The sequence below is a fragment of the Podarcis filfolensis genome (assembly GCF_964270895.1).
Source record: "Podarcis filfolensis genome assembly, chromosome: 5".
NCBI classification, from domain to species: domain Eukaryota; kingdom Metazoa; phylum Chordata; class Lepidosauria; order Squamata; family Lacertidae; genus Podarcis; species Podarcis filfolensis.
In genome coordinates this window covers 68514891-68538130 of record NC_139608.1, presented here as the reverse complement: position 1 = coordinate 68538130, position 23240 = coordinate 68514891, and the positions used below count along the sequence as shown (strand labels likewise).

The 23240-nt window shown below is 42.5% G+C and overlaps 1 protein-coding gene across 4 annotated transcripts in view; it reads right to left on the bottom strand.

Moving 5' to 3' along the window:
* Positions 1-23240, bottom strand: part of PALD1 (phosphatase domain containing paladin 1) — a 113714-nt gene that overhangs the window by 11637 nt on the left and 78837 nt on the right. For all 4 annotated transcript variants that reach the window (XM_083614079.1, XM_083614078.1, XM_083614077.1 and 1 more), the window contains exon 19: positions 2868-3023. In XM_083614079.1, coding sequence (XP_083470205.1) covers positions 2868-3023 — 156 coding nt within the window. The remainder of the gene's footprint in view (positions 1-2867; positions 3024-23240) is intronic.

The window sequence follows — 23240 nt, the reverse complement described above, 5'->3', positions numbered from 1 at the left end:
CCTCCACTGCATGCCATGCAAAGTTCGCTGGATACAGTGGGGAATTTAGATGAGGCGGCTTAGTATGTGAACTGGCCCTTAGCTATTTTATTTCATTTGGGTCACACATGGCAGAGGCACAGCATCTAAATATCTGGAGGGTCGGGGAAAGCTCAGATGAAGCATTTCCACGGGTGATTTAAAAACTGGGTGCGTTCCGTGTCAGTACACTGATTGAAACATCCATATTGACCAGGACATATAGCTGCTTTTAAAACGCCTCCCTTCCACTTACTCCTCTGCACTGACAGCATTCCAAAATGACACACTGGGGACAGAAAGGCATACCTGTCATCATGTGGGGCAATATATTTGGCTTCTATTTTCCATGCAGTGCTTGGTGAAGCTAAACTGTTTGATCCGCTGATTAACCTATCTTCCCCTGCTTTCTGCACCTTCCTTTCCTGGCATTACAACACTTTAGCATTCCCCGCCACACCACTATAGGATTGCAGTATCCCTTTTTCATGTATTACCATACTTTTCAGTATATAAGACTATGTTTTTTTTTCTCCTTCAAAAATCATGCTAAAAAGTGGGGGCATCTTATACATGGATAGTGCATAGGGTGGACGTTTGATTGGCTGCTGCCACAGCTGTCAGCAGCTATTGTGCGTGTTATTGGTTGCTGCATCAATGGCAGGTGTTGATTGTCTGGCGCTGCGGCAGTTGGGCAGGAGATTGGCAGCTTCTGCCGGTGATGGTACAGACGGCAGACGGGAGGCAGATTTTGCGACACATGCGGGTGAGCAATTTTTCGCAACCCCCCCATTTTCTTAAACAACTTCAACAACTCTGTGCCATCCCCCCCATTTTCTTCAACAACTCTGTGCCATCCCCCCCATTTTCTTAAATTTGAGTCCCCCAAAATAGGGGGCGTCTTATACACAGAAAAGTATGGTATATTTTTTATGGTGAAGTTTTTTGATCTGATTCTTAACACATTTTTAAAATTTGTGTTGTGATGTTGTCTGACCACAACTCCCATCATCTCTACCCAGCTTAGTCAATGGTCAGGGAAGATGGGAGCTGCAGGACAACAACTTTTGAGGTTGAAGAACACTGGTCTTGAAGACTCGAAGACTAAGTTAGCAGGTAACTAAAGGTAAAGGTAAAGGGACCATTAGGTCCAGTCGCGGATGACTCTGGGGTTGCGGCGCTCATCTCGCCTTATTGGCAGAGGGAGCCGGCGTACAGCTTCCGGGTCATGTGGCCAGCATGACTAAGCCGCTTCTGGCGGACCAGAGCAGCGCACGGAAACGCTGTTTACCTTTCCGCTGGAGCGGTACCTATTTATCTACTTGCACTTTGACGTGCTTTCAAACTGCTAGGTTGGCAGAAGCAGGGACCGAGCAATGGGAGCTCACCCCATCACGGGGATTCGAACCGCCGACCTTCTGATCGGCAAGTCCTAGGCTCTGTGGTTTAACCCACAGCGCCACCCGCGTCCTAGGTAACTAATGGCATGTAAATAATAACCTAAGTAATGGATGAAGTTGCCTCTTGGTTTCTGTTGGAATAGGTCTGGATAGCACACACCCTGATCTATGGAAACAGGAGCCAGGTGTGCATCCCTACCTACTGAAGTCAAGAACCCTGTTTATGCATCCATGAATAGCTTGCCTCTATCCTTTTAGCTGGAGCTGCCAAGAGCAGAACTGTGGCTGCTCCCAAGAGGGGCCCAAAGCATGTGGACTCCAGGGAGAGGAAGATGGGGCTGTAGGTTCCTTCAGCAACTCTCCCCTCAAAGTGGTGCTCTCACAGAGCTACTGGCCGACCAAGAGCTAGGTCCTGCTGAAGCTGTGAGCCTGCCGCCAGAGCATTTCGACGGCTCCTGATCAACTGAAGCCGCTCAGATGAGACTTGCTCTCTGCCAAATATGCTTACTAAATAAAAAGATACTCCGAGGACAATGAACCAAAAATAATAATAAAATACAAAAACAGCTGTTTTCCATGGGAATCAATCCAGAAGGAATGCAACGGCAGCAGGCTGTGTTTGCTGTGCTTTTATTTTTTTCCAGGGCATGGTGTGATGATGGGTGGGGTGGAAGGCTGAGAAAGCTCTCTGCGACAGCTGGGTGAACTGCCAGCAGCAGCTATGAGCAACTGGTGAAACTGAGAGGGCAGAAATGTGGGCTTGGGAAACAAAACCCAAAGACCCTAAAATGCTGTTCCCATATAGGTCACCATCCACTGCACCATTACTGAACAGACATACAATGTAGACATTTAAGGTAATGGGTCTCCCGACAGCCTAATAACCATCTTATCATCCCGGTCCCACAGCAGTCGAGATGCCTGCAGTCAATCCAGCCGAGCGAAGATATTACACTTTGGACTTAAACAACAATGCGTGGGATATGCAACAGAAACAATACCTAAGCTTCCACAGCACTTTCATGTAGCTTATGATTTTGTTAGAATCTAGCTCTTTCCGGCGGTCATTTTTTTTACATACTGAAAAGCATGGCTGCAATTTTTTTTATAAGGATGACAATTAAGCAGCAGGGGCTGGGAAAACACCCAGCAAGTTCAAAACGTAATAAAACAAATCAGCGACCTTTACAAATCTCAACATCTGTTAAATGGCCAGTGTTAGTGCTTAGCATTTGGAGTTAGCAACTCAGTGGTTTGTCTATAACAGTATAGATGACCAATGTCACATCGCAGGCAAACGGCAGTATAATGACAACAATGACTTTGCAATTGTTTGAATGGCGAGCTGCTTACCAGACAAAAGCATACATGTTGGCGTGTTAATATCTGGGCTTCTTCAGGGCATTGTTTGGCACAGCCAGAAGTGAATAGTGTTGGAAAAGCGCTTACCTCACGCATCCAAACACTGAAAGGCCTCTGCCAGGAGTCCTTTTTCCCCAAATGCAGGTATGCATTGAACAAGATGAGATAGATATAGCGTTCCAAGTACTGGAGGCTCCTCAGCTGCAATGTCCGCATCTCCTTCTCCTCCTTAGCTGTTTTCCCCTGAAAATAATAATAATATGGGAATGTAAGAAAGTGAAAAGCTTCTGGGAAATGATATATAATGAGATGAAAAAGATGTTGAAATATACATTTATAAAAAAAACCAGAAGCATTTTTACTTGGCATTGTAAGTGAGGACATTAATAGACAGGACAATAAACTGTTTTTATATGCAACAACGGCAGCAAGAGCATTGTTGGCACAGAAACGGAAACAAGAAGAACTACCGACGAAAGAAGAATGGCAAACAAAATTAAATGGACTATGCAGAATTGGATAATATGACAGGAAGGATTCGAAACCTGTGGGATCAGAGATTCTCAGAGGACTGGAGTAAATATATGAATTATTTGAAAAGCAATTGTAATCAACAGATTATGCTAGTAGGATTGCAAGAAGTTTTGTAAGGAGGATTATGTGAAATATTGCAGAGAAAACTATGATAAGAATTATTAGTGAAGGAGTATTAAATGTAATACTGAAAATAATGAAATGCAGATTAAGTGATAAAGACTGAAAAATCATCAGATGCAGTTGATGGGAGTCCAAAACATTGTATAAGTCAACTAAGTATGTTATATGATTTTTGGAAATTATTTGTAAAAATCAATAAAAATATTTTTTAAAATAAAATAAAATAATATTTTATAATATTTTATAATAATAATAATAATAATAATAATAATAATAATAATAATAATAATAATAATACAATTGCTTAAGGGCCAACACTAGACAGCAGAACTGCCCTGCAAGTCCCAAAACTAGGGCAGGCCACCTTGCATTTTATCAAAGGAAATGCCGCAGGTGCAACAGCTCAGGACTGCTTCTGACATGACCATGGTGGAATGAGAGTTGCAGCGGCATGGCTCCTCCTTCCTGTGCTAGGAGGTTGAGCTCTGAAGCTGCCCGTCGGATGGGAGGAGTACAGTAGAAAGGTTGCGAAGGGCCAAAGCTCTTTGGTGGAGCTCATGCTTTGCATTCAGGAGGTCGTAGACTGAGTCCCAGGGTAGGGCTGGGAAAGACCCTGGGGCCTTAAAATACTTTTGCACCTGAAGCCCAACTTCAACACCATAGACTGGGGAGCTTTGGTTTTCTTTGGGGGGTGGGGGTGGACTATGCTTTTGAAGACCACAAATGGAAGGAGATTAAGACTCACCCACCCTAGGACCTGCCACCCAAAGCGGGGTACTTTGTGGCATTTCAATGAAAGGCTGGGCCTGCCGCTATGTAGTTGTTTTCAACCCTAGTTCCTCTTTGACACTTAAGATCACAGTGGGATGCTTCAGTCACAGGAGTCCCTCTATGGAAGCAGCTCACAAACTGCTTCATATAGCGGTGTGCCAAGCATGGAAAACAACCTTGCCAGAAGCGGACTGATGTTCTGGAGAACCTCCGGGCCAGGGCTGCACATTATCCAAAGGCTACTAAAGGGACAATGGGGCTGGTGTGGGAAGAGACTTGCAAACGTTACAAATCGATGCATACACATACCCAACATGCACACACGGCAATTTCTGCAACCATGGGGGGGAGGGGGACTGTATTGTGGGAAACTTCCCTTGAAGACTCTGGCTGCGGTCAACTTAGAATGAACCGGCTTCTCATGCCAGGAGATCCGGCAGTGTTTGGAAGGTGGCTAAAACAGGGTGGCATTTAAACTTGGCAGCCCAGGCTCTCATTAAGGCAAACGCTTTCCTCTTTTAAACACAAAGACCCCTCCGAAATAAGTGTGGTGTTTTTTTAAAGCAGTATTGTATGCATCTACTTTCACGTACACATGTGCATTAAAAATAAAAAAATCACACACACACCAAGCTATAAACGGCGCCATTATTTTATATAGTGCTTCTATTCCTGAAAGGCTGTGATGACCAAGAATTAGTCCCCTCCTATCGTCTGTCCCTGCCTTGACCTCAACTGAGTCATGACCACACAACAGCAGGCTGACCGAGGTAGAAGCCTGAGGTGTGTTTGGGGTTTTATTCATAGTTTCTGGCCAAACACGGAGACCAGCCATCTTCCAGTTCAAAACGACCTCTTAAGCAGCTACTTTGCTATAAGTAGAAAACACCAATTAAAGCTTCATAGAATAGAAACACCACAAAACTGGAAAGGAAGCAGCTGAGGGCTTGAGAAAACAGGGCCATTAACTAACACCCTATAGCTGCAATCCTACACATCTAAGGATTAAGTCCCCACTGGGCTCATTGGGGAATCCTTCTGTGTAGATGTGCATAGGACTGTCAGCTACAACCATTTAGAAAAGTCAGCTACTCCTCTTTTAACACTTCGCTCATTCAGGGTTTAGACGCAACTTGCTTTTAACTGTATCCAAAGCATCCCAGTAAATAAATGACAGCAAACAGCGGCTAACGCTGCCGTTATTTCCTTGTTTTGATTTGGCAGAATTTCACAACACGCCACTATTTTCAGTTTTAAACATCGCTTTGTTTAGATTGCAAATATTAATTGGAGAGGCGAGCGGGCGGGAACGCAGCCGATGGAAGGTGCAGTATTCCAAATGCTAACAAACTGACCAAATTTTGGACTCAGACTCAGCACAGCTGGAAAGCAGGCTCCACTGACAGCTACCCAAACTGGCAACAACCCAGGCGCTCAAGAGACATTTCGTTCTAATTAAACACACGTGCAACATATATACATACATATAGAGAGAGAGAGAGAATCCAACTGCAGCACTGCAATGCAGCAACTTTTAAGAATCCAAAACAGAACTGTTCGTCTGTGATCTCTTGTCTTGAAAAATTAATGGACCCACGGGATAGCTGCCAGAATATTATCATAAAGAATCGGAGGAAGAGGACATGAAGCTCATTATTAGTAGCAACCTGATCTTACTGTGACTTTCCCCGTTTCAAACGGCTGCCAGGTCCTTCCTTCCACTACAGTGTCTATCTGACCCGAGTTCTGCCTGGCTTTTAAATCATTATATTTCAGCAATCTTGTAAACAGCCACTCGTTTGTGGTGAGTAAGAATTGTTTTCAGGCAACCAAGTAGAACATTTTTATAAAATAGTTCTTTTTCATTCTTCCTGACCACAAATTGATTAACCTTTGTGTGAGAAAAGCGGAGCTGGTAATTATTTTATTTATTTATTTTTTTCGGTGGGCTGGTACTTTTCATCTATTTGGGCTAATTCCTTGTGTTTCATCTATCTCCACCACAACATTATTCACTGGCTGCTATTCTTCATTTTCCACTTCTATTGCCAATTTCCTTTTTTGGTAAATTCATTTATTTATTACACACACATATATAGATGTATATCCTCGCAATATATATATATCCTGGCTTTTCTCCGCAGAGCTGAAGGTGGGGTACATGGTTCTCTACCCCCCCAGTGCTTTTAACCTCACAAGCAGAAGCCGCCCAATGGAAAAAATGCAGGAGGTATGCAACCATTCCAATGCCATTCCATTGCGGAATTTCAAATAAACTGCAGAAAGATGGTTCGTGCCAGAGCTTCCTACACATATTGAGTGTGAAGTAGGTTCTGGTGAAAACTGGTGAGCTTCTGAAGTGGTTCATTCTTGGACTTACATCCCTTGAATCATCTGCAGCTGATTACCAGCAGCCAATCATGTGTGAATGCCATTGGGAAAAACATACGCTTTGAGTACAAAAATCAGTGGTGGCCATTGCAAAATCTGTGAGGGTCATCTGCATGTGCATATTGAGTCTAGAGTTGAGGCATAAAGTGATCCCAGGTAAACCACCTGGGTCACCCAAAGGCACATGGGATGGCACTGGCAGAAGGCCTTTTTCAGTAGTAGTGCCCTCCCTGTGGGATACTCTCCCTTCAAATGTCAAGGAGATAAAGAACTACACAACTTTTAGAAGACATCTGAAGGCAGCCCTGTATTGGGAAGTTTTTTTATATATGATGTTTTATTATGTTTCATATATGCTGTAAGCCGCCCAGAGTGGCTGAGGAAACCCAGCCAGATGTGTGGGGTATAAATAATAAAATTATTATTATTATTATTATTATTATTATTATTATTATTATTATTAACTGCCAATTTAGAATTCTGATTTGGCTTCGCTAAACATCAAAGTGAAGATCTGCTTGCTCTTCTTCTGCCCTGTTCCTTACAGTGACTGTGTAAAATACACAGCTTTTCTGATAAACTAAATGATCTAAACAATCCACGAGACAAAACTAAATGATTAAGTAGAGTGATACTAAACTCTGTATTGTCTTGAGATAAAATGTGCCAGTACCCAAAAGGAGAAAACCATTAGATCAATTTTAAGGCAGAGTTAAGGGACTCTGGAAGGCAATTTATATGACAGTTCACAGCATTCCAAAGCTGCTCTAATTACACGTGGCGAGACCTCAGAAATGCGATCTGCCAAAGAGGTATCTCTAGAGAACATCCCAGTCAGGTTGGTGGTCTTAAAAGGCTGATGGTTTCTGGCATGTGATGGGTTGGCATTTGGAATATGGTTTCTCACTATTGCTGCAAGTCCCTTCTTCCCAAAATAACCAGCACATAAAAATATTCCCATTTCCCTTCAGAAGTCACACTTACTTCATTTAATGTTACTCATTCTCAGCAAAGAGAAAAGCTTATCAACTGGGGTCCAAAAAGAAATCCAAAAAGTTCTCATCAAAAATACAAGGAATGTGTGCACAGTCCATTCAGCATTTGTGAGCTGCTAATCACAGTGTTATACAGCCTAGAACATGTCACAATTAACTCATTTGATTTTGATTGCATCCTGCTTATGACTGGGACATTCTTCTTTGGCTATATCCAAGCAAAAAAAAAAAAAGTTGAAAATGTGCAGCCTCAAGTTCTCTTTTTTTATTAAACTTCATCATAAACCTTTAACATTAGCTGCTTCTCAGCCCTTAAAAGAACAGAACAGTATGCATAAAGCTTTAAAGTATTTCCATGGACACAAAGAAATGCTTTGCTTCCTTCCAATCAATGCTTACTACTCCTTATGTCTCTATGGTAGTATGCTCTTAGATGTGTCTCCCTGCCCCCAAAAACCCACTTCCTGACCCATATATCCTATCACCTATGTATTTTCCCATGCCCTTTGGGGATCTGCATGATTAAACACACACTATTGCTTCAAAAGGGTCTAGTGATAAAGGTTCGATTACGCACACGCAAAAATGCCAAGAAGGAAGTCCATTGAAAAAAAATTGGTTTCTGTGCTAAGCAAAAGCACAGTTCTGACATGCAAAGCATCAAACTTTAGGGATACAGATGCAAGTATTAAATTTTCCTTCCATTTGTAACATCATTTTTAAAAATAATAATAATGAAGGGATAGTTCAAAAAGAGGGAATGGTTGAGGAAACCATTGTTCTTAAGTTTGTTTGTGGGTTTGTTCAGGATAGAAGGAAGGAACTTACAAGGACACTCAGTATGCTTCACTGTTAAGAAGATTTGAACTTGAGAGTCCATATCCCACCCAAACCCAAAGGTTCCCCCTTCCGAAATTAACCAATATTCATTTAAATAGCCAGCCGCATTTAAACAGTGTGAAATGAAATTAACTTGGGGGACACAATTCCAATCTACAATGGGGGATTTACTTATGTGTATACTATTACTTTCCTTCTCTTCAACCAACCTGGCCCTAAGTGGCAGGTGTAAAAACCTGAGAGACAATTTGCACCATAAAAGCAACAAACGAAAACAACAAACAATGAGAACAGAAGGGCGGGGAAGCGAAATCCTACATTGAAGTAATCTTCACCATAAATAATAAACAGGGAACTGTGAGTGTGTGTAGCTGCATAGTTAAAACCAATCTTGATCCACAGTCATAAAACTACGGCATTTGAGCGTAAAACATGTTAATAGAACTTGGATCAAAGTAAACAGAAGTTCAGTTTGGTGTTGATTTTCTGTGCTTAGCTGGTTTTTCTTGCCCAAGGAAAAAGATGTACCCAAAGAAGATTCTTACAACTTAATTATAAATAGAAAAGTTAGAGGATTTATTTAAAGAATCAAAAAGGGGGGCGGGGAGTCAGGCAGAGAAAATTTAGGGCCTGTACTTAGTGTCTTACTATTATTTCTGTCTGCTAAAGCCATTTGTTTCTCTTAGCAGACAATCTGTCTGCTACACACTAAAGTTATATATCTCCCTCTCTCTACTCAAAAGGGCTGGAAGCCATTACAGTCTAGTAAGGGCCTTACTTCTCCCCCTACCAATGAGGCCCTCCAATCTATCACTCTAAAAGTACTTTAGGGAAAGTGTAGCTTTTTATGCCTTATCCACTAGCAAGATAAAGATGCTTGGCAAAAACTTCTCCAGGGAACAGTATATTTTCCATGTAAGCTTCACACTTGATGCTGCTGAAAGCTCCTACTTGAGTTAGAGCTTATTCAATACTTCGGCCTGTTTTCTCAAAAAGCGCTCTCCCCGGCCCAGAAATATTAGGGGAGGGGAGGAGAGAACAAAAGAAGAAAATGTGATGATCTCAGCCAAGCTGCGGTATGTGCCAGTAGCTCAGATGCAGCTAGACAGGCTCCAGATGCTGGTTGAAGATTAATACCCAAGTTCTATTTGGGTTTCAGTGTAATCGAGGCAATAGGTTTCACCAGCAGTGTTTCTGCAGGGCAATGTGGTGTCTGTAGCTGGATTAGCTCTGGCGTGTTGATTTTGCACAAAATTCTCCACTCTTCAAATAGGAATGCTTAGCTTTACATAACAGGGCTTATTCTCTTCCCTCTGCAGGGCCAGAAGTGGTCACTCGTAGCCAAAGAAATCAGTGTGGAGTTAGCAGGCAGCAGACCCCTAAAGAGACAACGGCCACCTTCATACTGCCAGCCTGGATAGCTCTGTTGGTAAGAGTATGGTACTGATAACACCAAGGTTGCAGGTTTGATTCCCGTATAGGACATCTGCATATCCCTGCATTGCAGGGGGTTGCATCGAATGATCCTTAGGGTCCCTTCCAACTCTACAATTCTATTCTGTATGCCACCTAAGCTGGACACCAAGGTTTGCATCCTCCATGGTACCTAGGGCCAATGAAGTCATCTAAACAACTGGCACCATCTGTCTTGCACTGTGTCACTCCCCAAAATGCTTACTGTCCTCTCATCTTAGATGGGCATTCTCAGAAACTTGCAGCGTGTCGATGATGAATAAAAGCCCTGAGTTGTTGGGATGTGCCAAGAAGTTCCAAGACCTCTGATTTGTGGAAGCTTCTCAATGGCTCTCTTCATCCAACGGGTGATATCTGCAATGTAACTTGGTTTGCTATGCAGGTGTTTGTTTTTGGTGTGCTACATTCATTTTGATGTATCCCTATAGCACCAAAGAATTTATAAAACTCAAAGAGTTTAATCCGTCGACAGCTGGGCTGGGGGCTGCTCCATCTTCGGATGAAGTTTGGATTGGCTGGGGTTCTAACTTGATTCTCTGCTATTTCTTCCTCTCCCAGCAACCACCTTGCCTCATCCCTACACTGGTCAAGACCGCAGCCCCACCCACAATTGGGAGGCTTTTTTGGGGGGGGCACTGATAAACACAGAGGGAAGGTCAGGACAGGAAAATTGACTCCCATGAGCTTCCTTCAGGTAACCTATCTTCATATCCAAGCAGGGGGTTTCCATCACTTTTGCAAGTTTGGCTTGCCTGTAGCCATCAGATAGGAAGCAACCCCAAAGAGAAATGGCACACAGCCACCATCTGCTATGCTTTTAGCCAGTGCATTTTCAGCACTGATTGCAACGGGTGGGGGTTCCTTGCCTGGCAGAAGGCCAATACAGAGTTTACATTTGGGGATTAAAATTGGTATTGGTAAAACAGTCCCCCGATAAGCGCCTTAAAGTGAAAACAAAGCAAAAAGATGTGCCTACAGCTGTATGAGGGGACTGTGTTTTCGATGACCTAGTCTCAAAGTCCTGCAGGCATTGGGGGTATGGCCATTTCCAGCTGCAGGTGCCGCACAGTAAAGTTGTATGGAAGCAGACAGCATGCACAGAATTTGGCTCAGATTTGCAAGTGGGGAAGGAGGATGCCACAGCAAAAGTGGGCCTGGCGGGTGTCCACAGCACCACGCTAGATGCCAAACTGTGCCAGGTTTCACACAACCATTATGAGGCACCTGGAGGTGGGAGTCACCTCTCATTGGTGGGTTGTAGATAGGGAGCTGAAGTGCGAATCCTGGCAGGATTAGAACTAGAGATGGCCACATTGTTGGGATACCGTAGATTCATAGTTAAGTCAGCTGCAGGCTAGGCTCCAAGTCAAGAATCTGTCGTGGCCTTGGCCTCAGAGGAGAAGGAAACAGCCATGTCTGGGTGGACTTGGACCACGTTCCTGATGCTGGCGTTTCAGAGCCAAAGGTTGGTGCTCACAGAACCGCAGACTGGTGGTCTGGAGCCCGCAGAGCCTGAGCCAGCACAGATGCTGTTCCGTGATCTTGACTTATCGGAAGAATCAAGCGCTTCCAATGTAACCGCACCTGATGAAAGTTGCAGGGAGCATGCCAGAAGGGAGGCCACAGAAGGTGCTTGTATGAAGGTTGGGCTCTTTAACAGCCACCATCTCTTTAGGTTCAGGGGCTGGACCTCAGGAAATGGGGGCTGGAGGAAGTGACTTAACAAAGCCTCCATTCGCTTCTAGCCTTCACCAGGGCAAGTTGCTCGTTTGGAGCTATCCGTGGTGCTGCAACCAGTAAGTCTGCCTTGTTCTCATGGGTACCTGGTACATATAGATCGCAAGAGTGGGGCTGGAACATGACTCCAGGTACCTAGGAAACAGCACAAGGAATTGCCCTGATGCTGGCAGACCAGGAAAGCAGCAGGCAGGCAGGAGCAATACTACTGTGCCACCCGAGCAAGGGCACAGTCGGTCTGTTGCCCACACAGTGCCTCATGTCTCATCTGGAAGTACTCTCTCTCTCTCTCTAATTTAATTTATATCCCTCACCTCCAAGGTGGCATACATAGTTCTCCTCATCCCCCTCTTTACCCTCACAACAACCCTTTGAGGGAGGTTAGGCTGAGAGTGAATGACCAGCCGAAGTGAGCTTCACTGCTGGTGGGAGGATTTGAACCCTGGTCTCCCAGGTCTTAGTCCAACCCTCTAACTACTACGCCACACTGGCTCTTTACAGGTCAGGTTAGAAATGTTGGGGTGCCTGGAGTGGTGAAGCTATGCTGGAATCTGGAACAACATTAATGTGCCACTGGTCTGTTTGACTATGTATCTTTGTATGGCTGACCTGTATGGACAGGGCCAAGGAGTCACAGGCACATGCTGTGGCTACTGTGGTCTAAGAATATGGTCTAAAAGGCTCAGCAAACATATTTATTATGGAGATCGGATGGACACAGCTGAGAAAGAGTTGCTTGCAAGGGGAAGAAACAAGGGCACCACCAAGCTTTCTGGATCTGAACAGCAGCTGGGGATAACTTAAGACCAACACAAGTGTGGGGAGACTTTAGGTCTGCACGATCTACTTTACGCTTACTACAAAAACCCTAAGGTCTATTAACCAGAGCCAAGTGGTAAGGGGTGCAGCCAAAACCCACCATGCCATGAGATGAGAGGAGCTGCAAATAAACATGTAGAAATCAGCATCTTAAGCTACATCAGGGAGTCTACAACTTAATTTGCAGGGCAGAAGGAAGACTGTTCATTTGTTGAGAATCAGAAACTCTTGCAGATTAACTATAAATCTACCAGTACTTCCTGACCTGTCTTCATCTCACCATTAAACTAGTTTAAGCCTATCAAAAGCACAAGGTTTCACCAGCTAGCCTGCCAGTTCTCTTTTGAGCTTTACAATTCCAAAGCAGAGATTCTCGAAAGGATAAGGCAGCTCCCCGTGTAGACAATTCCTAGGTGAGGAGGGTATGGGCCCCCTCCACAGCCCAGATTTCGCCTGTGGCTTGACTGAAATATGGGTGGTTACGTTAACCCAACCTTTCTTGCATCAAAATGGAACCAAATTAAATAAAAGCCACATGGGGTTTATATGTACTTCTCACTTACATCAGTTCCCCATTTTATAAAATGTGGGCGAATTTTAAAGAAGTTACATAAATAAAGCGTATCCTGTATTCAAAGAGCTCATGTCCAATTTGTCATTTTCTTGAACGGAAAAGTCAGAGGACTACATATAAATTGAGATCCAAGCTGAAAGGAAGCAGATGACATTAATGTACAAATTACGTTTCAGTTTCATCCTCCCAGAGAGTTATACACAGATGTCAATGAGAAACTCTCATTTAATTATGCCTGTCTATCCTGTGTGGCAGAAGGGTTTTTTTTGGGGGGGGGTGGATGAATCCCTCCTAGTTAGAACTTAGGAAACTTGCCTGATGTGGAAGTCCAACTCAGCAGGGATTAAAGGGGGGGCACCGAAAAAATGACATTGCAACCTAATCTACAGGCATGCACAATAGGAGGCATTCAAAATATGATGCTGATCAATTGCTCAATCAAACCCGGCAGGAGGTTTGCCATCAATAGCAATTTGAGATCAGGATTGTGTTGCAGACCACTGCCACAGACACCAGTTATTCAGCTCTGTCCTGTGTAACTGAACAGAAGATGCAGAAAGCCGTTAGAGCTTTATTTTTAGGACACTACTTTAAAAAACCCGAAGAAACCCACATCCTAAAAAAATATCCTAGAAGCCACCACAAATCCACTTCTCTGTCTAAATCTACCACTTAAGTTATTATCCAGCTACACATTATAAGCTCTGTGACAGCCCAGTTTCCCTGCATAGTGCTCGGAATAAATACAACTGCTAAAATCCGTTGCCCGGTTCACAGAGGAATCCATGAATGAGCCCATGCGCATTGAGAAGCCTCCAGGTGGCTGCAATAGCTACCAAATATGACAGCTGCCACAGTCAGTTGACAATGCCCCCAGCCAACTCTTTGCCAGTGCCAATGGTTGCTCAGCCTCCCTCCAGCTTCTTCTTGGATCGCAAAGAAGACAATAGCTGCAACATCCTTATTCTCCTCTGCTGATCCAAGTCAAAGAAGCCACCAGGTGTTAACTCAGAAATTGAAGTGACAGATGGGTCACTGAGAAAACATCAGCCATCTGCACAGAGCTACGTGGCTTACAAGAGACTTGAATGCTCATTTGTAGACTCTGTGTAAACTTGTCCTTAAGTTGAGTTTCTTCGCTTCACCTACCGTATCTGAGTATTCCAATACTATTACAACATTTTCTTGCTGGGACAGTGGGATTAAAGAAAGGAAGAAATCTATTTAATATGTTTCTTTTAGAAACACATATGACACACTTTTCCCCCTCCAATACCCCCACTGGAGCCAGTGTGGTGTAGTGGATAAGAGCGGTGGACTCGTAATCTGGTGAACTGGGTTCGCTTCCCTGCTCCTCCACATGCAGCTGCTGGGTGACCTTGGGCCAATCACACTTCTCGGAAGTCTCTCAGCCTCACTCACCTCACAGAGTGTTTGTTGTGGGGGAGGAAGGGAAAGGTGATTGTTAGCCACTTTGAGACTCCTTCGGGTAGTGATAAAGCGTGATATCAAATCCAAACTCCTCTTCTTCTTCTTCCCATTGAGTCCCCTGGGTTTTAAAACATGCATAGGCACTACCAGTAAACCTCGAGGAAACTGCTCACAACGTGGTGAACAATAACAAAGAAAAAAATGAGCAAACTTGTTAACAGTAATATATAAAAACAAAAGAAGCAGTTGACACAAGATTACTGAGATTTAGCCTCTAGCACAACAGTAGGAAACAAACCCACCAACTCAGCCCTCTCCTTCAAGAAAAAGCCTGTGCAGAAAGTTAAGACTTCAAGCTATTTCCGGAAAGCCTGCAGGGTACAGCACTGGCAGGTAAGATGTGCCATTTAGGATCTGCAGGGAAGAACATGTCGTAACCCACCTGCGTGGGGTACCTTTTAATGCCTTCATTCAAATGCTAGGGATTGGAGTAAAGCTGCTGGACAAAAAGACAGCAGTTCCATTACCCTGGCAACAACAAAAACAATCCGGACAAGATGAAGTAAGCTAATCCAAATTCACACGCAACCTGGAAATCGTGCTCATCTGAGGAGGAGCCTATTCAACAGCAAGCTGTTCTCCTGCCAAAGACACACCTAGTGCCTAACCAAACACCTCTTGCAACTCTGTGTGGCAAATATTGCTCTTGCCACACAAAAGCAGGCAATATGAACCTAATATGGGTGAAAGAAGTAGCCTGCATTTTATTGCAAAGTTTCCTTCCTAGCAGCTTTTTGGAAGGCTTGTTCCGCAATAAAAATCCAACGTTCACATAGATGAACGCCATATGCAACAATTTATTTCTCTCCCTCCCTTTGCAAGTTTTGATGGCGTGGGCAATGCCTGCAAAAAGTCACCCAACCGCCGTTTAGGCATCGTGGCATGTGAACCATGAGGTTTTGACAATATTTCTTGGAGTTTTATGAAGAAAAATCTTCAGGGGATGGGGGTTGGTCAAGGTTTTGAAAATGGTATAGGTGCAATCTATTCAGAACAAAAGGCTAAACTAATTGTTAACAACGTGGTGACAGAGGAATTTAAGATAGAGAAAGGGACACGACAAGGCTGCCCAATTTCCCCATTGCTTTTTATTTCGGTCCTGGAGGTTTTGCTAAATATGATCAGAAGGGACCAACTGGTTAAAGGTATACAGGTCGGAGCCAAACAGTACAAATTGAAAGCTTTTGCAGATGATTTAGTATTGACATTACAGGAGCCAGAATCTAGTACTAAAAGAGTATTGGAACTGATTCAAGAATTTGGTCAAGTGGCAGCATTTAAGTTGAACAAGTTAAAAACTAAGGTTCTCGAGAAAAATCTAACACCGATTGAGAAATAGAGGTTTCAGAAGGAGACAGGCTTAACATTGGTTAAGAAAGTAAAATACCTGGGGGTTAATATGACCGCTAAGAACTTAAATTTATTTAAAGATAATTATGAAAAATGTTGGTCAGAAGTGAAAAAGGATCTAGAAATATGGTCAAATTTGAAGCTTTCCTTGCTAGGCCGTATTGCTGCTATAAAGATGAATGTATTGCCAAGAATGTTGTTTTTGTTTCAATCATTGCAAATTGTGGACAAAATGGACTGCTTCAAGAAGTGGAAGAGAGATATTTCTAGATTTGTCTGGCAGGGCAAGAAGCCCAGAATAAAATTTAAAATATTAACCGATGCAAAGGAAAGAGGTGGATTTGCCCTGCCGGACCTTAAACTTTATTATGAATCAGCTACATTTTGCTGGCTGAAAGAATGGCTGCTTCTTGAGAACACAGACATTTTGGATTGGTGTTAAAGAAGGATAGAACTTTCTTTATGTATGCTACAACGGCAGCAAGAATACTCATTGCAAAGTATTGGAAGACACAAGATCTACCCACCCTGGAAGAATGGCAGATGAAGGTGATAGACTATATGGAATTGGCGGAATTGACTGGCAGAATCCGAGACCAGGGAGAAGAGTCGGTGGAAGAAGATTGGAAGAAATTTAAAGACTATTTACAGAAACATTGTAAAATTAATGAATGTTAAAATGATGTTGGAATGAAATTAAGTGGTTTTAGCAGCAATGTTATAAAGGAGTATGTAAAAATGGATTGTTAATAGGTGAAAGTGTAAAGCTATAATATATTAAGATAAAGAATTAAGATAAAAACAAAGAGGGAAAGGATTTGCTGAATTAACCATTTGAACTGGAATACAAAAAAGGGAGGTGTGAGGAGGTCAGGGAAATAAGTAAATGAAAGGCAAGACATGGAAAGATGGATTTATTTTTAATTGTTTCTATTTTTTCTGTATTTTGTATTTTCTGTTTCTTTTTTCTATTTCTTTTTTACTTTTGTAACTATTTCTGAAATTCTAATAAATATCATTTTAAAAAAAAGAAAAGAAAAGAGGAGGGGTAAAGCGTAATTGTTTCTAATGTGGTAGGCATGGTTGAAGGGGCCACATCTGGCTGTGATCAGGTCGCTGGTACAAGTCACGAAGAAAGCTGGGAGGACCTTGATGGAGACTGAACCTTTGAGCAAGAGCCGGTTTTAGCAAGAGAATGGCAGAGATAACAACTGCGCCCACCTATTACTGCTTTGGATGAATATTTGAAAGCAAGTTAGCAGCCCAAGGCCCATTTCCCTGCTGACCTTTTGCTGACCTCACTGGGCTGGAGAAAGGGAGCTTTGTGCCAATACCGTGGCAAGGCTCAAAGGCTGCTGTTTTGGAATTTTGGCACGTGGTTTTAAAAGGCACCTGAACTTGCGTTAAAAACAAAGTGGGGTGGGGTGTGGGGAGACCTTTAAAATCCACCAGTGTTTTAGGAGAGAGCCAGGGGCACGGCATTCTCCCCTGTCACCTGGAAACCATTTAGTACAGAAAAGAAAAACCACTGCTGTGCTAAAAAAAACACACAACAACCCCACACATTCCAGGCCCCAGAGTAGCTTTGCTTGATCCTTGGGGTGAAAACAGCAGCAGTTGAAGAGTGCAAAGACAACCCAAAGCAGCCTGATTGGAGCAACGCCTCCCCTGATTTAGTACTGGGCAGATGTTAAACATTTCCACATTTGTACATAATAAACCACATTAAGTCTCAAAGGACCACATCGCTTCTTGTCATGTTAAGTATCGAACAGAGGCTTAAAATGCTTACAGAAACATCCAAAGCAGGGGTGAACCGAGAGCATTTCAGAAACCTTTTCCTCCAAAAAGCACACGGCTCTCAACTATTTCCCAGCAACGGTTGTAAAAAAGGTTCACCTGGTTCATTTACATCGGGGAAGTTGAACTTCCGATGCAGGGGCCAAATGCGCCCCCCAAGCCTCTCCACCTGGCCCTTGGGACACTCCACAAGCCACGCCCCCTTCTCCCCAGCCACACCCCCTCCTGGCCCTGCTTTGCATCCTCCTTGAGTGATGTTGTCTGGCTGGAATGTTATCTTTGAATCCTGCTTCCAGATTGTCGGGATGAAGGACGTGTGTAGAAACTACCCTTCTGTATAAACCTAAATTTTACATTCATTCCTTTTGCCCCCTTTTGCCTCTGGCAGTTTCCACCACTTGCATCTGGCCCCCAGAAGGTTACTCAGAAAGCAGTCTGGCCCTCTGAAAGTAAAAGGTTTCCCACCACTGATTTACACTATCTTTTCTTCCTCAACTGGCTTTACTTCAGTGATATCATCACAGCCAACTCCAACTGAGCAGTAACAGGTCTGTGATGCCCTCACATGTCACTCCATCGTGACATGGTCTCTTCTGTGTTAAACTCAGAAGGAGAAAGAATCAGTATCTAGAGAGAGAGAAAATGCTAAAGCATCAGTGAACGGGATGAGAATAAAAGGTGAATATTCTCTAATGCAAAAATTTGTTTTCCCTGGGAAATATTTCTGCACACACTGCCACCCAGAAGCAGTATTTTTGGACTGAAAATGACAACAAGAGAATATTTAGAGCAGCCCTACATACAAGTCCCCCTCTACTAGAACAATTGCGGATTCACTGGGAGACCAATCTTGTCTATTACATATATGATGTGGAATTTAAAAATTCCCTGACCTTGGAATACTGTCATCACAGCTGTGGCCTAAAAATGGACTACTGGATGTAGCCAAGAGCAGCAATCTATAAATTTTGGGATGGAGGCTACACATGAGGTTGAATCCTTGGCGCTGGATTCATAACATCCCAGTTAATATTCATTTTGATTTCTAGCCCGTACTAATCTTAAGGTAATGAGTAAAAGTTGCCTTATTGCTTCCGTTCTTCACTCACCAGAAGGTGCATCAAGGGCTTTCCATGTGACAGAAGCAATTCCAAGATACCCCCCCCCCCAAAAAAAATGAGCATTGGTGTAGCATATGAACTTCCAAGGGAGCCCTTGTTAAGTGACAATTCCCTTAGACTTCGCCACACACCTCGGCTGTGAAGCAGTAAATTTAATTTTGATAACAAAACCATTTTATCCATAGAGTTTCTTCTTGAAAAGAAGAGTCAATTTTCTCCACTGTTTAATCAGAGTACCAAATTCCATATAAAGCGATTCATAGTCATTTGCATATAGACTGTCCATTTTATTTGATATTTTAATTTCAAAATATCGTATTGGCCATGATTTCCAATTATAGCAGGAAATCAACTTTGTCTTACTTTAATTTGTTGTTACACTAATGCCTATATATATATATATATATATATATATATATATATATATATATATATGTTGCTTCCTTATTCACTTTATAGCCTGCCAATAACCCTTATTCTACTAGCAGCAATTCTGTCGCTGCCAAGATAGTTCATGGCTCACTGGCCAAATTCCTGGTGAATTGCTTAGTGCTGGCTGGTTGCTGACCTAGATTGGCCTTGATCTGATCCAGCAAAGCAAATAAAGTGCATACTCAGGATCACTTAGCACAGATTAGCTATGCATTAATACAGTCCAAATACGCGCTCTTTTAATACGCACTTTTTAAATTTGTAAATTAAAAAACAAAGCAAAACATCAGCACATCTTGACATTTTAGTCCTAAGAAAAGCCTAAGGAGAAAGAATAAAAATCTTCCTTTCATATTATCACCAGTCTCACCAGATGTTGCTTGAGACAACACACGCATCATCCCTGACCATTGGCCATGCTGGCTGGGGCTGATGGGAGTTGGAGTCCAACAACATCTGGAGGGCCATAGATCCCCAACCCATATAAATAATGCTACTGGTACCTCTAACAGAACAGAAGTCAAGCCATATCACAGCCACACTGGAAAATCTAGGAGAGACTAATTTCTGATAACACAGTCTGTAACTGAACAGTTACAGGAGCTGGGGAAGGAGATAATTTTCCGTTTCCCGTTGCAGGCTGCAAGCGCTGCTGAAACTCTCAGCATGAGGTGATCTCTGCAATCCTGACCAGGATTTCTTTTTTTAATTTTTAAGTAACTTCAAGGTGAAGTTTCCCTCCAGAACTCCTCTTTTTATGTATTTATTGCTAGTCCATACAGACACCAATCCCAAATACTGAGCCCAGGCTGACATTTCCCCCTTGCAAAGGCCCTGGGAGGTATATGCTTGTTATTTCTGAAATGTTTCTGCTTTCCTTTTTTCCAAAAACACCACGTGGTGCAGGGTTGATTCGAGGTCACTGGAAAGAGGACTCTTTTCACGAGGCAGAGGAGAAGACTACCTGCTTATGTCCCACGGCTCTGTATTTACCTTTTATACCGACCAGGAAAACCTGAAAAACTTAAAAGGCACCAGTGCTCCCAGCATCAGTGCGGCAGCAAAGAAGGAAAACCTGGGTCTAAAAAAGTGTGTATTGAAAGATATGCCCTCATGAAGATTATAAATCCGAGAGGGAGGGGGTAGGCTGTTTTAAAACCCATTTTTTAAACAACTGTTAAGTGTTACTAACCATACCAGGGACTTTCATATGTAAAAAAAAGACTCTGTCTCCTGGTGCCCTGTTCCCTTTGTATTCTAGGGGATAATGCCTTAGCTGGATCCAGCCTATCTACTTCATCGGTAGTGGTAATTCTGGGAGCTCACAAACAGCACTGGAAAGTGATAGCCTCCCCATTATTTTTCCTGCCCATCGGCTATTCATGAGTATGCCTTTTAATGTGAAGGTTTCTTTCCGTTGCCACGGCTGATTTATCTGTAAATCTGTGGAACTGCCCTTCCTACGATGGCGCTGACCTTTAAAGACGTAAACAGCCTCGGTCCTGTATACCTGAAGGAGCGTGTCCACCCCCATCATCCAGCCCGGACACTGAGATCCAGCGCCGAGGGCCTTCTGGCAGTTCCCTCACTGTGAGAAGCAAAGTTACAGGGAATCAGGCAGAGGGCCTTCTCGGTAGTGGCGCCTGCCCTGTGGAATGCTCTCCCAGCAGATGTCAAGGCAATAAACAACTATTTAACAACTGTTTAGGGAAGTTTTTAATGTCTGATGATGTATTATTTTTAATATTCGCTTGGAAGCTGCCCAGAGTGGCTGGGGAAACGCAGCCAGATGGGCAGGGTATAAATAAAGTATTATTATTATTATTATTATTATTATTATTCATTTTTTTTTTTATAATATATTTATTAAAGTTTTCAAATAGAGCATATATTAGATAAGCACTTATCATTGTCCATTTAACATCTCTCAATTGTTACATGGGACTCCCCCACACCTCCCGCATACACTTACATCATTATTAAATTAGTTTCAAACAAATTATCATTTAATTCATCTTAATTAGTAATCTTAATTTGGTTTGACATATAATTCAACCTTAAATCTAATTTAATGGTAGACAATTGTCTGCACTGGCATCCAATTCAGCACTCAGCCAAATTACAATATTTTTGTAAATAAATCTTAAATTTCCTCCAGTCTTCTTCCATCCTTTCTTCTCCCTGGTCTCGAATTCTGCCGGTCATCTCGGCTAATTGCATATAGTCCATCAGTTGCATCTGCCATTCTTCCACAGTGGGTAGCTCCTGAGTTTTCCAATTCTTGGCAATTAATATTCTTGCTGCTGTTGTTGCGTACAAAAAGAATGTTCTGTCCTCTTTTAACACACTCTGGCCGACAATACCCAGGAGAAAGGCCTCTGATTTCTTAGTGAAGGTGTATTTAAACACCTTTTTTAATTCATTATATATCTTCTCCCAAAAGGCCTTCACTCTAGGGCAGGTCCACCAGAGGTGAAAAAATGTTCCTTCATTTTCCTTACATTTCCAACATTTGCTATCAGACGAATGGTATATTTTAGCCAGTTTAACAGGGGTCATGTACCATCTATACATCATTTTCATCACATTTTCCTTCAACGCATTACATGCAGTGAAGTTCAGCCCAGAGGTCCACAACCTTTCCCAATCTTCAAACATAATATTATACCCAATATCCTGCGCCCATTTTATCATTGTTGATTTTACCATTTCGTCATGTGTGTTCCATTTCAGCAGCAAGTTATACATTCTTGAAAGTACCTTAGTCTTAGGTTCTAACAGTTCAGTTTCTAACTTTGACTTTTCCACTTGGAATCCTAGCTTTTTGTCATTTTTAAACACTTCTTTAATCTGAGCATAGTGTAACCAGTCTCGCACTTTGTCTCTCATCTTTTCTAAACTCTGCAATTTCCAGTTGTCACCATCCTTTTCTATTATCTCCCAATATTTTGGCCAGTTGGCCTCCATATTGGCTCTTTTCCGAGCCTTAGCCTCCAGGGGTGACAGCCACCTCGGAGTTTTATTCTCCAGTAAGTCTTTATATTTTGTCCAGACATTAAAGACTGATTTTCTGACAATATGGTTCTTGAAGGCCTTATTTATCTTAGCTTTATCATACCATAAATATGCATGCCATCCAAACGCATTATTAAAACCTTCCAAATCCAAAACATCCGTATCTTCAAGAAGTAACCAATCTTTTAACCAGCAGAAAGCTGCAGCTTCATAATACAACTTTAAATCTGGCAGGGCAAAGCCCCCTCTTTCTTTCGCATCTGTTAATATTTTAAATTTGATTCTGGGCTTTTTGCCCTGCCAGACAAATTTAGAAATATCTTTCTGCCACTTCCGGAAGCACTCTGTCTTGTCTACAATCTGCAGTGTCTGAAACAAAAATAACATTTTTGGCAATACATTCATCTTGATGGCAGCTATTCGGCCTAACAAAGAAAGTTTTAGTCTTGACCAACTATCCAAGTCTCTCTTAATCTCTGACCAACATTTTTCATAATTATCTTTAAATAAACTCAGATTTTTTGCTGTTATATTTACCCCTAGGTATTTAACTTTTTTAACCACATTTAGTTCTGTCTCTTTCTGAAGCTGTTCCAACTCAATATCTGTCACGTTTTTCCCCAAAACTTTAGTTTTTTGCTTATTTAACTTAAATCCTGCCACTCGACCAAAGTTTTGAATCAGTTGTAGTACTCTTTTCAAACTAGACTCCGGCTCCTGTAATGTCAGAACTAGGTCATCTGCAAAAGCTTTAAGTTTATATTGTTTCGCTCCGACCTGAATCCCTTCCACCAACCGGTCCCCCCTAATCATATTCAGGAGCACTTCCAGAACCGAAATAAACAGTAATGGGGAAATCGGGCAGCCTTGTCGTGTACCTTTTTCAATTTTAAACTCTTCTGTAACCACATTGTTAACTATCAGTTTAGCCTTTTGTTCTGAGTATATTGCCTCAATCCCGTTCTCAAACCCCCGTCCCACTCCCATTTCTTTT